The sequence below is a fragment of the Pseudopipra pipra genome, chromosome 3 (assembly GCF_036250125.1).
Source record: "Pseudopipra pipra isolate bDixPip1 chromosome 3, bDixPip1.hap1, whole genome shotgun sequence".
In the NCBI taxonomy this organism is placed as follows: domain Eukaryota; kingdom Metazoa; phylum Chordata; class Aves; order Passeriformes; family Pipridae; genus Pseudopipra; species Pseudopipra pipra.
This window is the reverse complement of record NC_087551.1, coordinates 116,069,919-116,084,894: the sequence shown is the minus strand read 5'-3', so window position 1 is coordinate 116,084,894 and position 14,976 is coordinate 116,069,919. Positions and strand designations below refer to the sequence as shown.

The following is a 14,976-nucleotide window of genomic DNA, read 5'->3' as shown; positions in this document are numbered from 1 at the left end:
GGGTGCTAGAGAGAGGGAAAGGAACAAGGAACAAGGGGGGGGAAGGTTGCTGCTTTTAAAACTTACTTATAAAACTTACAAGTCTTACAAATATTAGAAAAATAAAAACCATTAGGGGCTTAAGGCATCAATTAGCATCGACTGGGACAGGTTAATAAGGTTCGTGGGCGTTGGCGGCAGCGTCTGGCTGCAAAACTGTGTTTGAAAGCAATCTGGGCTCTGGGAAGCAAGGCCAAGGTGGAACACGAAGCAATCTGCCAAAATCCTCTGGGGGGAGCCCGACCAAAGCTCTGCTCCTTAAAGCAGCGTTGAACCTGCCCAGAGTGTATTTCTCACCCCACAGGCGTCCCTGGGTGGGGGGAAGGCAGGTTCAACCCCTCAGCTGATCCCAGCAGGTTCGGGGGAGTCTTCCTCATTTATCCCTCATTTATCCCCCTCTCCCCAACTTACTTTTATACAAATTCTTTGTGTTTAGGTGGAGCTGGAGTGGCTTCAGTCATAATCACCTTTTGTTTCTGGTTGGTGTAAAGTTCTCTTGCTGTACCTAACAAGAGGGGGGGTCGTGGCTTGGCACCTGAGGAGGGGGTTCGACGTGGTTGTTGGCTCTGCAGCAGAACACCTGGATTGTCCCTCGGCTGACAGGTACTGGAAGGTCCCATGATCTTCCCAGTACCACAGTGTTCCCCCTTTGTGCTGGGATTTGAGTGCTGCAGGAAAGCTGGGCTTTGCTCAGTGCCCCTTATTTCCTCAGAGCAGCTCATCCAACTGGGGCTTTCTCGTGCTGCCTTTGCCCTTCCCCTGGCACGTGGGCTCCATCTTGGCCATGGGACTGAGCAGCCCTGGGAGGGTTTTTATTCTTTTGCTCAAGGGCAAAGCAGAGGGAAATGTTTACGGCAGGAAGGGAAGAGGATTCTGGCTGATCAGGAAGCGAGGGAGTTTCTGAGCGACGGCCGGAGGAACGCGCCTTATTTCACCCAGTTTGTGAGCAGTTGGATCCCATTGTCTTCATGGGGCTTGAGAGCACAAGCATTGAAACAGCATTTTGTGGACAGCCTTGTACTCTGTTCTGCTAAACTGCAAAGCTGTGGAGGTTCTTCCTTCATCTTCTTTCATCTTCCTTCCATCGACGTGGCCTAAGGCTTGTCCAGCTCGGCAAGTGCTTCCTGCTTGGTAATTCTCTGCCAGGCCTGAGGGATTTCTCCTTTGCCTTGGAATTTCTTACCATGCCAGTTTTCTATATTGGTCCTGAAATGAGACACAAACCATTTCCAATAGGCTTGCATGGATGGATCGGGAAGAATGTTCCAATTGGAGAAAGGAGGTCCTGCATCCCGGTATCTCTTGAAGTGGATCCATCTGGCATCAGCAGCTTCGAATTTACACTTACTTGCAACAAGGCTGGAACAAATATCAATGGTCAGGTGATCTGTTTTGTCCCACCAGCCTCCCGTCAAAGCCCGTGGCCGATGGAAGAGAACCTGATGGTCTCCATCGTGTCCCTGCATGGTGTTTGTGCAGACAGCCCCACAAAAGGGACACTGTGCCCAGCACCCCCAAAACTGCTCTGCCAGGATGGTGTGAGGCTTCCTTTCAAACCAGTTCAGATCAGCAACAGCAAATTCTTTCCTGAGCTCGTTCTCCATGGCAGGCAGTGCTTCTGCCATGGCTTTGCTCAGGAACTCGATGTCTGTGATCTCCTGATGCTCGAGGCCCTTCAGGTCACTTCTGGGCAAGTTGATCAGCTCTGTCAGTTCCCCGCAAAATTCATCCAGCCAGAGAGAGATTTTGTCCTTTTGGTCTTTTCTGTCTTTGACCCTTTGGGTTGATGAAAAAACAGCTGACAGGATGTTTCCATAGAGAAGATCAAGGGAGGAATCTAAAAACTTCTCCAGCCTCCGGCTCTCACCTAAACAGTAACTCTCAACACGTCTCTCAATGTACCACTGAAAAAACTGTTCTGGGTGTCGAAGGTACTGCTTGAAATACTGAAAGTTTTCTTCTTGTGCCAGGAATCTCAGGATACAAACATCCAGATTGGCTCTGTTGCCCTGGAAATCTGGGACTTTCCCCTGCATGTCCCCAGCGATGGCTTTAGCCGTCCTCTCATAGACGGCCCGGCGAAGAGCTGGGGCAAGCTTGTCACAAAGGAAAACAGCAAAAGCTGTGACAGAAGTGGCTCCTTGGCAGGAAATCTGGAAACATGTGAAGAAATCTTCTTTCTTGCTGTTCAGGTAGGTGACTGGGTCATTTGCCTTCTGGAACGCTTCGTGCATGGCTTTAAACCTTTCTGCTGCCGTTCTGCACAGGTACAGAGATAAATCTATGCTGTAATCTTTGTTAACCCTAAATGCTGCATCGCTGGGGATGGAGTTCTCACCTTCCTGTACTTCATGGAGTATTTCATGAATAAAGGATCGACTGTAATCCCGTTTCTCCTGTTCCTTCGCATCAGTGTTTGCCCACACACGCTTTATGATGTTGTCTGTGATGTCCTGCAAGTTCACATCAGCATTGGAATCATTCCACGGGAGGTATGTTTTCCAACCCTTTTTCTTTGTGACATGTTTCTTCAAGTCCAAGGAAAATCCTGTGTGTTTGGGAAATGACCTGATCCGTGCATGGAAACCAGGCTCCTTAAAACGCTCCAGAAGGACATCTTCTATTTCTGCATCAATATTCACTCGTTCTGGTGGAGGAGCAGAACGGGAGACTTCAGCAATCCACTCGGCCCAGAGAGAAGTAAACTTGTCTCTCAGTTGTATCTCACTGAGGCTCTTGCCTTTCAGAGTCAGAGCCAACTCCCTGCTCTTTCTCAAGAGCTCGTCTTCATATTCCGACTTCCTTGCATCCACTTTACTCTGGGTCTTCTGCAGTTCAATGAGATTCTCACATTTCTTCCAAGTTTCATGAAGAAGATTCTCTTTTAGTTCTTTCAGCTTCAGCTCTGTGCTGCCTTTCCACTGGACCAGTATCTCACAGTGTTTCTCTTCCCTGAAATACTTTTCCATGTCTGTCACGATGGCATCACTTGTCTCTTGCACGAGCCCTTCCAGGTGTTCTCTGGTGATTTGCTGCAAGTCCCCGTTCCGAATTCTGTTGTCGAGTCTCATTTGTACGTCTAAGATGTGACTCCTCAGCCTCCAGGTCCACTGACTAAAGGCAGTTTCCAGTTTCCTGTAGACAGCAATCTCCAGTGAATTCTTGAAGCTGAAAACAAAGTTCTCGTTCAGCAAAGCATTCCAGAGGTCACCAATACGGACTTTCAGGCTGGAGAGCGTCAAAATGCTGCCCTGGGACTCCTTGGCAGCCTGGAGAACTTTGCTCTTCAGTTGCTGGACGTTGTGGCTGTAGGTGGGGTTGGGTGGTGCCATTGGGGGGTTTCCTTCCCACAGGTGAGCAAAGTAGTGAATGTGGGTGTTCACGTCAAAGCGGATGACGTCGCTGAAGGAGGAGACATCACAGCATTCCTGCTGGGCAGCTGCCACGGTCATTTCATCCAGCTTTTCCTGAAACCGTCTTTGTCCTTCCATGTTCTGCTCCTTGGCAGTAACTTCTCCCACGTTTTGGTGGACAAAGAGGCAGCCGGGGGAAAGATTTACTTTCTTCATCCTCAGAAAAGCCTGCACAGCGATTTGAAGGACATCCTGCACTTCTGAGGGATTTTCCCCAAAGATGTTGATCAGGGTCATGTTGCCGATGCCGATGACAAAGGTGGCCAGCTCGTTGTCATGATTCAGGGACTGTTTATTGACCATCTCTGGGGATCGAAGGCCCTCTGTGTCAACAACCAGCATGTAATCAAAGCCCACGTTTTGTTGCAGCTGCTCGTCCAGTGGCAGGAGCTGCATAAACGCTCCCCGGGTGCATCTCCCCGCGCTGACGTTGAACTGCAGCCCAAACATGGCATTCAGCAGGGTTGACTTCCCTGTGCTCTGGATGCCGAGCACGGAGAGGACAAACACTCGTTTGTCACCCAGCCTCTCAATGAGGCTGTCAAAGATTGCTCCCACCCAGCGCAGGGGCAGGTAAGAAGCATCCCCATCCATCAGCTCCACAGGATACCCCGAAACCATCAGCTCTGCTGCCATTTGCGGCAGTTTCACAACGTTTTCATTCTTTGAGTTCCTTAAGTGTAGAGCTTCATAGATCTGCCCTACCTCTCTCAACAGATGCTCCAGACCAACAGATGAATCGTTGATTTCATCAGAGAGGGCCTCCAACCTACTCAGCAACTCAGGGCTTGGATTGGTTTTTCCCTTGCTTTTCTTTTTTTCCAGGATTTCAGACCATAACTTGTGATAGTCTCTCCTCAGTTCCTCAAGGCGACCGGAGGACAGGTCGTCCATAAAGACCTTCATCCACTGCAGGAAATATTTCTTGGTATCTGCTGGTTGTGACTGGAGAAAGCCAAGGAATGGTTTCATCAGCTGGTTGAGGGGGAAGGCTCGCTCTAGTTGCTTTCTTCTAATTACTGTCTTGTCAGATTCAATTTGGCTCCGATGGTGCTCAATGCTCTTGCCCCCCTTCTCCTGCAAGCGAGTGAGTTCTTTGTCCTTTTGGCACCACTGGTGCCACAGTTTTCCTTGAAGAGGCAGGAGCTGGGATTTGATCTCAGACAGCTTCTCCTTCTTCAGAAGGGTCACCAGCTCCTTTGCCTTTGCTTTGGCTGTCACACACTCGGGTCGATCTTCATCCACTAAGAATCCGTGCTGGCGAGCTTTGTCCAGGCAGGCGTCCAGGCTGAAACGAGGGTTGGACCCTTCCAGCAGATTCCTGATTGTTTTGGTGAGCTCGTCCAACATCTCTGCTTCGTTTCTGTTCTTGATCCCTATTTTTATGTTTCTGTTGGATTGTCCAGCTGCAACCTTCTCTTTGTCAGTGAGAAGACAAACCAGAGGCCTTTGTGACTGCCACAGGTCTCGCAGAAGCTTTTTCCCTCTGTCGTCCACGTGCTCCGAATCGGAGACAAGAGCCACGTTGAGAGCAGAGATCTCCTGTAAGAAGTGCAGCTGCGCTCCGTGATCCCTGGCGTCTCCATGCAGGTTACAGAAAGCCACACAGCACTCAAAGGTGTCATCGGGGCTTCCCCGGGGACAGTACCAGGCGATCTCCACAACACCTGCCATCAGCAAACGCTCTCTGGTGCTGCCTCGGCAATGGCGGTGGAAAAAAGTGTCGTGTCTTTGTTTGCTCAGCAGAGCATTGAGGAGCTGAGACTTGGAAGAGGAGGCAGAGGTGCCAATGCGGATGAAGGACACGATGGGCGTCTCTGCCTGATGGATGAGTTTGTTATTGTGATTGCTCATCCTGGGCTGCTGTCCCGACTTCTCCGCCTCTTTCCAGCTCCTTTTGATTTGGCTGAGGGCCCAGAGTGGGAACTCGATCTGGGCAGTGCCCGGCTTGGGCACCAGCAGGGGCAGCGCCAGTTGGCAGAAGGCCAGCTTGGTTGCAATGGACTGTCTCATGAAGTCATCAGCACAGTGGAAAATTGCCATCTGGAGGTCCATGGGGTGCACGTGGCTGTCCCTGGTTGCAGCTTCAGGGGCTGCTTCCTCCAAATCATTTAGAAAGTTCTCAAAGGAGTCTGAGGGTTCGTGCTTTTGCTCTGTGGTTTCTGGCACAGGGGCAAGTCCTGGGTTGCTCCCATCTCTAGAAGTCAGGTACCTCACCCGATAGTCCACGGTTAAGAGCTTCTGCAGGAAGAGAAATGGCAGTTCCTGGTCCTTGCTGGGCTGGCTGTCGTGCAGAGATGTCTTGCAGATGATGCGGAAATGTCCTGTGTCCATTTTTCTTGGATAGTGACTTTCTAGTCCAAGGCGCTTGAGCAACTGGAGGAACTCTTGGTTTGCAGTGGCTTCATTGGCTTTGGATTCGCTGGCACCTGACTTGGATTTAGAGGGACTGGAAGGCTCAGTTGTTTGGAAAGTGTCTTCCATGTCTTTGAGTATGTTCTGCATCCTCACATCATCCCCTGTTTCCTCCAAGCTCCCACCGATGAAGGAATTCAAGTCACGTTCCAGCATCTCCCAGTCTGGGCACTCCCTGTGCTTCTGGAGGAGATTCCTTGTCCCTGTGGACCACAAGCCTTCCATGTGACCTTCCATGAAAAGCAACCGCTCCCTCTTCTGCTCTGGGGACAGCTCTTTGCTTTGGGGTGTCACGGTCAGAGCCGTCAGCAGAAGGGAGGCCTCAGCTCTGGCAGCATCTTGCTCCTTCAGAGTCACGTACTGCTCGTGTGCCGCTGCCATTGCCTGGGCCAGGTACTGAATTTCTGCATGGCCAAGGAGGTGCTGGAAAGTGCTGCTTCCCACCTGGTACCCTGTGCTGGTCGCAATTAAGAGCACCAAGAGTTCCATGTCCTTCTGAGCCCTTTCCTGGAGAGACCGCAGTAAGGAATGAATTGCGAGGCCTGTGGTCAGGGTGGCTTCTCTCTTTGCTTCCTGGACGGCAGAAGCAGAGGTTCCTGGTGCGTAGGTGACAGCATGGATGTGCTCCATGATTTGCTGCAGTGTCTGCAGGAGCTCTCCAAGTTCAGAGACATTGGGAGTTTTGGGAAGCCTGTGGTCAGTCTGGAAGATCCATTGCATAATGAAGGAAGACTCGGGGAAGTCTCTGACAGAATAGATATGAGGATCCAGGAGGCTCCTCAAGATTGCCTTGATCGAGGTGGAGTTTTCTGGAGGTGACTCCTGGCAACTCCTCACGGTGTTCACCAGGAAGTCCTGCAGGGCTTTGTCTGACAGGCACACGTTGATCCAGACTCTGGGGTCCTTGGTTTTTGCACTCAGATCCTGTTTCAGATCCATCAGCGTGAGCAGTTTCTTTTCATCCACCGCCCCCTGCCAGGTCTTCACAATCTCCATGAACTCTCTGGCCTCTTCCACTGCACTGGCCAGTTCCTCTCCAAAAGCGGTGCCGACGCTCTGATTCGTCAGCGCTTTGTACGCAGCCCTGAGGGCGCGGCTCATTCCATAGACAGACTGAAAATCCCTGCTGTGATTGCACAGGATGACCTCCCACACCGGGATCAGCTGGGAGCCGCGGTCGATAACGCACCACGTTGAGTTATTGGACACAAGCCCCGTTTTCCACTGAGGGAGAGAATTGGTCTCTGATGGGCCCCCTGTGGTGAACACCTGACACTGAATCACTGTGTGGGAGCTCTCTCCAGCTCTGCCCTGGACAGAAGCCTGTGAGCTGGACCGGGAAACATTTGTGGCCACTCCTGCACTGGCCCCGAAGCCACTGAAACTGGCCCCAACAAAGGTGTTCAGGGCTTCAGATGTTTGTCGCTTCATCTCCTCCCTCTGCTCGGCTCTGAATCCTCCTGTAGACGCCTTCCACCAGAATATCCCCCCAAAGTGGAGGGGACCCTGACTGACGTGGGACCCGAACCTGCTGAAGAAGCTCTCCAGCAGGTTGGGCTGGTCTTCTTCCCCAGTGAGGCTCAAAAGCTGCTCCATGTGTTGCAGTTCCCGCAGGGCCCCATCCGAGAGGAGAAGCTGGTTCCTTTGGAAGTTACAGGAGGCCAGAGGGATGTACTGGTATTTGGTGGTGCAAAAGTAGCTGTGCTCAGAGTGGGACTGGTGGGTGCCCTGTGCCTGTGAGGAGCTGCTGTGATCTGCACCAGCTTCCAGTGTAACTCCCCAGAACCCGGCTTTGGCAGAAACGCTGATGCTGAAGCCCAGCTGCTCCATGGACCTGGTGAAAGTGGATTCTGCTGCACTGGAGGAGAACTCCTTGCTCTCAAACAGCGACCCTTGCTCTGGACCGGCGAGCTGGAATCCCTCAGGAACCCTGAGGAGCTGCTCTCTCTTTGCCAGCACATCTTCAGCCCTGCTGGTTCTGTAGATGCCCTGCAGGGCCAGTCCCCCTGACGCCCGCCTCAGCACCTCCGTGTCAGGGATGTTCTCCCTCCTGCCCACTGACGACTCCTGCTGCTCCAGCTGCTTCTGGATGCTCTCCAGCACATCTGCCAAGGACTTCTTTGGTGCTGGCCAGAACTCCTTGGGAATCTCCATGGCTTCCCATAGAGCCTCTGCTCTCTGCCTTACAGCATCCTGGCTGTGGCTGTGGCTTTCGAGCATTTCTTTCAGCTCCTTCAGGACTTGCTTGGCCGCTCCTTGTCTCTGCTTTGTCCTCTCCAAGTGCTGCTTTTCTTGCTCCTCAGAAGTTGCTTTGTCATCTCTTATTTTCAGGAGTTTCTGGAGCGCCCTTTTCTCCCAGGGGTGCCTCACTTGGCACTCCAACGTAAGGTAGTCTTCATATTGCAGGTGTTGCAGGGCTTGTGTGCACTGGACTCCCAGGGTCTGGGAGAGTTTGGGGAGCCAGTATCCAGCCTCCAGTCCTTCCTTCTGAAGTGCCTCTGCCAGGAGCTGTGCCTCTCCATGCCCCTCTTGGGTGTCGTCCTGCGAAGCCATGGCTGTGGGGGAAGAAAGGAAACGTTCCCTAAGGTTTGTTGTGAGAGGCCCCAGGCTCCTCTAAGAGGCTCTGCAGCAGCTCCGGCCCTGGGGATGCTCCCACGTGGCTGCTGGAGCCCAGGCTGGGATGCCACAAGGCCCAGGGTCTCCTTCCCGGACAATGGATGTGCCTGCTGTGGGATCAGCCCTGAAGCTGACTGTGTATCCCAGAGACAACACACACAACACACACGGACTTGGCCACACAACCTGCCATGGAGAAGGTGCTGCCTTCAGCATCGCCCAGGTCCTCCCAACAGGACTCCTGAATCCGTGAGTGCAGAGAGCCGAGGGCATTGCTGGATCCCTGGAGCACCAGCACAGCCCCTGTGCCCATCCCACCCCCCTGCCTGCATCCTGCACCCTCTTCCCAGCACAGGGCTCTCCCGCTCGCCGGCTGCTCCAGCTGGTGCTCCCAGCACACAGAGGCAGCGCTGGGAGCTGGGGAACATTGTCCCAGTTTTCAAGATGGGCAGGAAGGATGACCCTGGGAACTACAGGCCTGGCAGTGTCCCTTCAGTGCCTGCTAAAATTGTGGAGAAGGTTGTTCTGGGAGTTATTGAAAAGACTCTGAAGGACAAGGCAGTCACTGGTCACAGCCAGCACGGGGTCCTGAGGGGAATGTGCTGCTCTTCAAACTGAATATCCTTTTACTCCACAATAACCCACGTAGCTGATCAAGGGAAACCAGTTGATGGAACCTTTCTGGATTTCAGTAAAGCTTTCCATCTCTCCCAGGATCCTTGTGGGTCCCTTCCCACTCCGGCCCTTCTGTGATTCCCTGATTCTCACCCTAACGGAGCTGGTGCTCTCCCTGGACTCCTGCCTTTACACATCTGGGGTTTTCTACACCGTCCCACAAACCTGAGAAGTGTCTCTGTCTCAATTCAGCTGGATCCTGGAGAGGTTGATTCCATGCACACACCCTTCCCCTGCCTTCAACTTCCATCCCAGCAGGGACACCAGACCCTCCCCAACCCAGGGATGGCTCCCCGGGGTTGGCACTGGGCTCCTGGAGCCTTGCAGAGCCTTGAGTGTCAGCTTTCCCTCTCAGGCCAGTGCAGACTGAGGCAACCTGTGCCCTGGCCGTGGGCTCTGAGTCACCTCACCCACCTGAGAGCAGATGCTCCTCTTGGTCCAGCCTTGAGTGCCCAGAGGACACAGGCAGCCAAGGTGCCCAGCTCAGGGGACACAGCACTGTCACAGCCCAGGCCTGGGGGACACGGCGGCGGGTGGAGAAGATGGGAACCCCCTGGAGAATTCCGGAGGAAGAGCAGCGGGAAGGAAAGGCCCCAGATCCTAAAGGAGAAGAGCTGAGAGTCAGGAGATGGCAACCCAGCAACGTGGAGGATTGATTGCAGGGAGCAGTGGAGGCCAACCCTTCTCCTGCAGTGGGGATTCCCCCGTCAGCAAAGAGTGCCCAGGGCCTTTGTGGGGTGGGGACCAGAGCAGGCTTTCACCTGGGCCCTAAATCCGTGTTGCCCTGCAAAAGGAACCTGGACATGCTGGAGAGGTGGGACAGTGCCAACCCCCTGAAGGTCAACAAGGCCAAGGGCAGGTGCTGCCCCTGTGTCGGGGCAATCCCAGGCACAAAGACGGGCTGGGAGTGGACTGGATGGAGAGCAGCCCTGGGGAGAAGGACCTGGGGGGCTGGTGGGGGAGAGGCTGGGCCAGAACTCGGCCCAGAAACCCCCCATGCCCTGGGCTGATCCCACAGGGATGGTGGGCAGCAGGGCAGGGGGGATCTGCCCCTCTGCCCCCTCAGCTGAGACCCCCCTGCAGAGCTGCCTCCAGCCCTGGGCAACAGCAGCACAAGGACGTGGAGCTGCTGCAGAGAGTCCAGAGGAGGCCCCAGAGATGCTGCCAGGGCTGGAGCCCCTCTGCTCTGGAGCCAGGCTGGGAGAGCTGGGGGTGCTCAGCTGGAGAAGGAAAGGATCCAGGGAGACCTTGGAGCCCCTTCCAGAGCCTAAAGGGGCTCCAGGAGAGCCTCCAGCAGCTCCTGCACTCCCACCAGTGGGATGGGCAGGGGAGGGGTAAAGCAGAGGGAAGAAAAAGGGCTGGGGAGATCCGGGGAGTTGAGGAAGCGGAGGAAAACTGGGCGTGCTGGCAGAGCAAAGGAGGGACTTCAGCCCCTGATTCCCCTCGGGGGCAGATGTGCAGCCGCTCCCTGGGCAGCAGAGCCTCGGGGTGTGGGGTGGCTGCTCGGGAAGGCACCTGCTGGATATTGTGCCCTCAGGCTGTAGCACACAGGTAACATAGAAATGCCAAAAATAAAGTTTTGCCATTTTTTCTGCCTGTCAAAACTTCCTACCAAAAAAAATTCTCTGTCATCTTTCTGCCAGAAGTTTCTCATCAGAGCTTCCTGCTGGAGTTTTCCTGCCAAAAGATCCTGCTATTGTTTGTGGCTGTCATATCTCTTCGAACATCTGAATAGGGCTACGTGCCAAGAACCCACATACAACCTCTTTTAAACACGAGAGTTGAGGAAAAATTTGGGGAAATCAGGGAGAGAGCAAAGGGAGAGAGAGAACCAGTTCCCCCAGCTGAGAGTCTCTCCCCAGCTCCCCCTCACTTTTCTTCTGCCACTGCCTGCTGCCTGCCTGTCACCGGAGACTGGAACCCTGCCGGCCTGGAGAGGACTGACACCCACCGTGCCACGAGTTAGATCTTATCCTCCTACCCTGACCACATTTCTGAGGGCCAAAAGGTGCAGCTGGACCAGGACTCTGCCCAGCCTGGGACACAGCTCCGTGTGAGCAGCGAAACCGCTCTTCCTGGCTGCACTGCAGAGAACTAAAGCTGCCAAGCCACACACCCATCCCATACATCCCTCCAATCTCCAACCCCCAACCCACACACCCCCCCCTTCCCCCCCCCCCCCCCCCAGCTAAAGAGGTAACATCCAAAAGCGGCAGAGACAGAGAAAAAAAAGGCAGAAAACTGCTTCCCCGCCCCAAAAACTAGCTCGGCTGAAAGGTAGGTTTTGGTGGTATCTTTTCTGTGCTTCTAGAAGTAATCTTAGCATTTTCCAACTTTTCTTAATTTTTCCTCTCCCTCTTTGCATCTCTTAACAATTAATCAAATCAATTTTGCTATCAACAGATAACCTGTGTGAGTGTTAATTGTGCTCAAGGGAATATTCGAATCTGAAGTTCTTTCTGCAACATTTAAGCAGATTGTCCCCTCAGGCCACTTGTGCCAGCTCTGTCCCCTCCCAACTTCCCTCCCTTCCCCAGGGCAATGGGCTCTGGAAGCGCCTGTGCCTTTGAGGGGCTGCAGCAGGGACCAGAGCGCTGCGGGCGGTGAAGTTTCCAGTGGAAGGGAGGGGAATCCCGGGAGGAAAAGGACCAAGTGTCCCCCCCGGGCTGGGGCCGGAGCAGGAGGGGCCAGGAGTGCCCCTTATGCCCCCGGCGCTGCCCTGCTCCCTGAGGAGCGGCGCGGGGCACAGGCAGCACCCCCGGCCCCAGGAGGGCCCCAGCACCCCCGGTCCTGCCTTCGGGGAGCGCAGCCCCCGGACCCCGCCTGGGGCTGGGGGTGCCCGGGCCGGGCAGGATCGGCCCCGCCTGCAGCCGGGCACGGGCTGCAAAGGGAAGGGACTCCTTCCCTGGCATCTCCCCAGCCATGGGAACCCCCCGCCATGAGAAGCAGAAGACAAACAAGCCCCCGCTCCGTGCTGATCCCGGCTCCCAGCCCCGCAGCTGATCCCCAAGGTCCTACCGTCTCCCTGCGGAGCTCCCGAGGTGAGAGAAGCCCAGCGCAGCCCCTCTGCTGATCCAGCCCCAGGGTCTCCTGTAGGTGCTGTTTTCCCTTTTATAGGGACCGTGGGGCGGCAGCCGCTGATTTCCTGTAAATCAGGTGTTTTTTCTGCAGCAAAGTGGGAAAGCGAAACTGCTGCCTGGTTTGGGATGAAAAGTTGTTCAGTGGAAGGTGGACTCGATGATCTTTGGTCTTTTCCAACCTTAATGATTCTGTGATTCCATGAAAGGCAGCAGGAGCTGGGCAGTACCTGGGGCTCCTGACTGGAATCCACCTGATCTCTGCCTCTTATCCTTGATCATCGAATCCCAGAACTGGGCAACCTGTGCCAGGGCCTCGCCCCCTCCCAGCCTTCCCAATGTCCCATCTCTCCCTGCCCTCTGGCAGTGGGAAGCCATTCCCTGTGTCCTGTCCCTCCAGGCCTTGTCCCCAGTCCCTCTCCAGCTCTCCTGGAGCCCCTTTAGGCTCTGGAAAGGGCTCCAAGGTCTCCCTGGGTCCTTCCCTTCCCCAGCTGAGCACCCCCAGCTCTCCCAGCCTGGCTCCAGAGCAGAGGGGCTCCAGCCCTGGCAGCATCTCCGCGGCCTCCTCTGGACTCTCTGCAGCAGCTCCACGTCCTTGTGCTGCTGTTGCCCAGGGCTGGAGGCAGCTCTGCAGGGGGGTCTCAGCTGAGGGGGCAGAGGGGCAGATCCCCTCTCTCACTGCCCACCTTCCCTGTGGGATCAGCCCAGGTCACGGGGGGTTCTGGGGCCAGAGCACACGGCCGGAGCACGTCCAGCCTCTCCCCCTGCAGCACCCCCAGGTCCTTCTCCCCAGGGCTGCTCTCCATCCATTGCACTCCCAGGGGGTGTTTGTGTCTGGCATTGCCCCGATCCAGAAGGAGCACACGGGATTGCAGCTTCAGTGAAGCTGTTGAAGGTCTAATCCCAGCACTAGAGCCCGAGAGTGCTGAACTGCCCCAGGGCTGAGCTTGAGAGGGGACTGGTAGAGTGCTGGGGGGCTGGAGCTGAGGGGCTGGACTGAGGGCTGGCTGTGGATGGAGCTGTGAGGGGAGGGTTGTGAGGGCGGGCTGTGTGTGTGAGGGGAGAGGGGACGGTTGTGAGGGCGGGCTGTGTGTGTGAGGGGAGAGGGGATGGTTGTGAGGGCGGGCTGTGTGTGTGAGGGGAGAGGGGACAGTTCTCGGGGCACGCTGTGACTTTCAGGTGGCCCTGATCCTCTCAGGGGGACCCTTGGGCAGGGTGGCACAGATATACTGTGGAAATTGTTTTAAGCTGCTTCAAGTCTCAGGTGGGACAGAATCAGAGTTCTGGAGGTTGGGCAGTAGTTGTGTGTTGCTGCCTTTTAACTGTGGTCTGTAGTTCCGGTTTCTTTGGTAACTCTGGTTCCTAAAACTCTGTGGCTGATGCTGGCACAGGTTGCCCAGAGAAGCTGTGGCTGCCCCTGGATCCCTGGAAGTGTCCAAGGCCAGGCTGGACAGGGCTTGGAGCAATCTGGGCTAGTGGAAGGTGTCCCTGCCCATGGCAGGGATGGGACTGGATTCATTTAAGGTCCCTTCCCACCCAAACCACTTTGGGATTCGGTGACAATACACGAGCCAGTGCAAGAAAACAGGATTTGTTACAATCCCTAGAAAAAGGAATCAGGGTGAACTTCTCCATTCAAGGAAGCCACAAGCCCAGGCTCATCAGGAGACAATTCCAGGTGAAGGAGGCACTGCAGGAAAGGAGGGGGAATGTGACCTCCAAGTTTTGACAGAACCTGTGTGAGAGGCACAAATAAACCCTTTGCCACTAAAGCACGTTTCCCTCTGTCTCTCTCTCTCCCCCTCATCTGATTCAAAGAAATCTTTAAACAACATATATAAAGCACGCTTTTATTACGGCCGGGGAGATGCAGGGGTTTTGCCCCCCCCCCCCCCCCCGTGCATGTCCCTTGAGGAAAGAAACACACAGCTTTTTATACAGTGAGTTTCAAACATTATCTATCGTATACACTCTTTATGAAGTCTGCCTTATCTAAATACACATTTGGTTGCCTATCTCCTCTCTGTAGAATTAGTTACATAAAGTGTTACCATTTCAAATCGCTTAGGTTCCCCGCACCCCTCCTCCTGTCTGCCTTGCAATGCTATGTGCTAAAAGTCTTTCTGCTTTCCTGACAGTCCTTTTGTTTACGTAAGTTAGCTTTATTTTAATTGCCCACAATTTTAGGCAGTAACTTACTTTCAAGCAGTTACAATTTGCAGAGTCACACTAACATAGCTATATTTACTAACATAGGCTAAATTTGTATTTTGTTTTGTCTTGTCTTTATTTAACATCTCTCCTCTCCACAGAGAGGAAATTCCCAATTAGCAGGAAAAAACCCTCGTGGACATCCTGCTTTGTGCCAGGTGTGGAGCAGGAGGAGTCAGGTCACTGATCCAAGCCCTGATAACGTGGCCATTTTCAGAACCAGCCACGGGAAATGTTTCCTGAACTTCCAGAGTGCCCCCAGTTCTCCTCCAAACCTGCCCGACACCCCAACAGGTCTAATCAGAGCACTAGAGCCCGAGAGTGCTGAACTGCCCCAGGGCTGAGCTTGAGAGGGGACTGGTAGAGTGCTGGGGGGCTGGAGCTGAGGGGCTGGACTGAGGGCTGGCTGTGGATGGAGCTGTGAGGGGACGGTTGTGAGGGCGGGCTGTGTGTGTGAGGGGAGAGGGGACGGTTGTGAGGGCGGGCTGTGTGTGTGAGGGGTGAGGGGACGGTTGTGAGGGCGGGCTGTG

General features: G+C 54.5%; 1 protein-coding gene across 2 annotated transcripts; it reads right to left on the bottom strand.

The window, feature by feature from the left end:
• Positions 1-507: 507 nt before the first annotated feature.
• On the bottom strand, positions 508-12,935 carry LOC135412392 (interferon-induced very large GTPase 1-like). Of its 2 annotated transcripts, XM_064651146.1 has the most exons (3): positions 12,177-12,935; positions 9,573-9,758; positions 508-8,422 (listed from the first exon to the last, which is right to left on the bottom strand). In XM_064651146.1, exon 3 carries the CDS (start codon positions 8,418-8,420, stop codon positions 1,134-1,136), a length of 7,287 nt encoding a protein of 2,428 aa, XP_064507216.1. In that variant the 5' UTR covers positions 8,421-8,422; positions 9,573-9,758; positions 12,177-12,935; the 3' UTR covers positions 508-1,133. The 2 variants fall into 2 exon arrangements, with proteins under 2 accessions (XP_064507216.1, XP_064507217.1); XM_064651147.1 differs by lacking the exon at positions 12,177-12,935 and having other exon boundaries at positions 9,573-9,861.
• Positions 12,936-14,976: the final 2,041 nt, after the last annotated feature.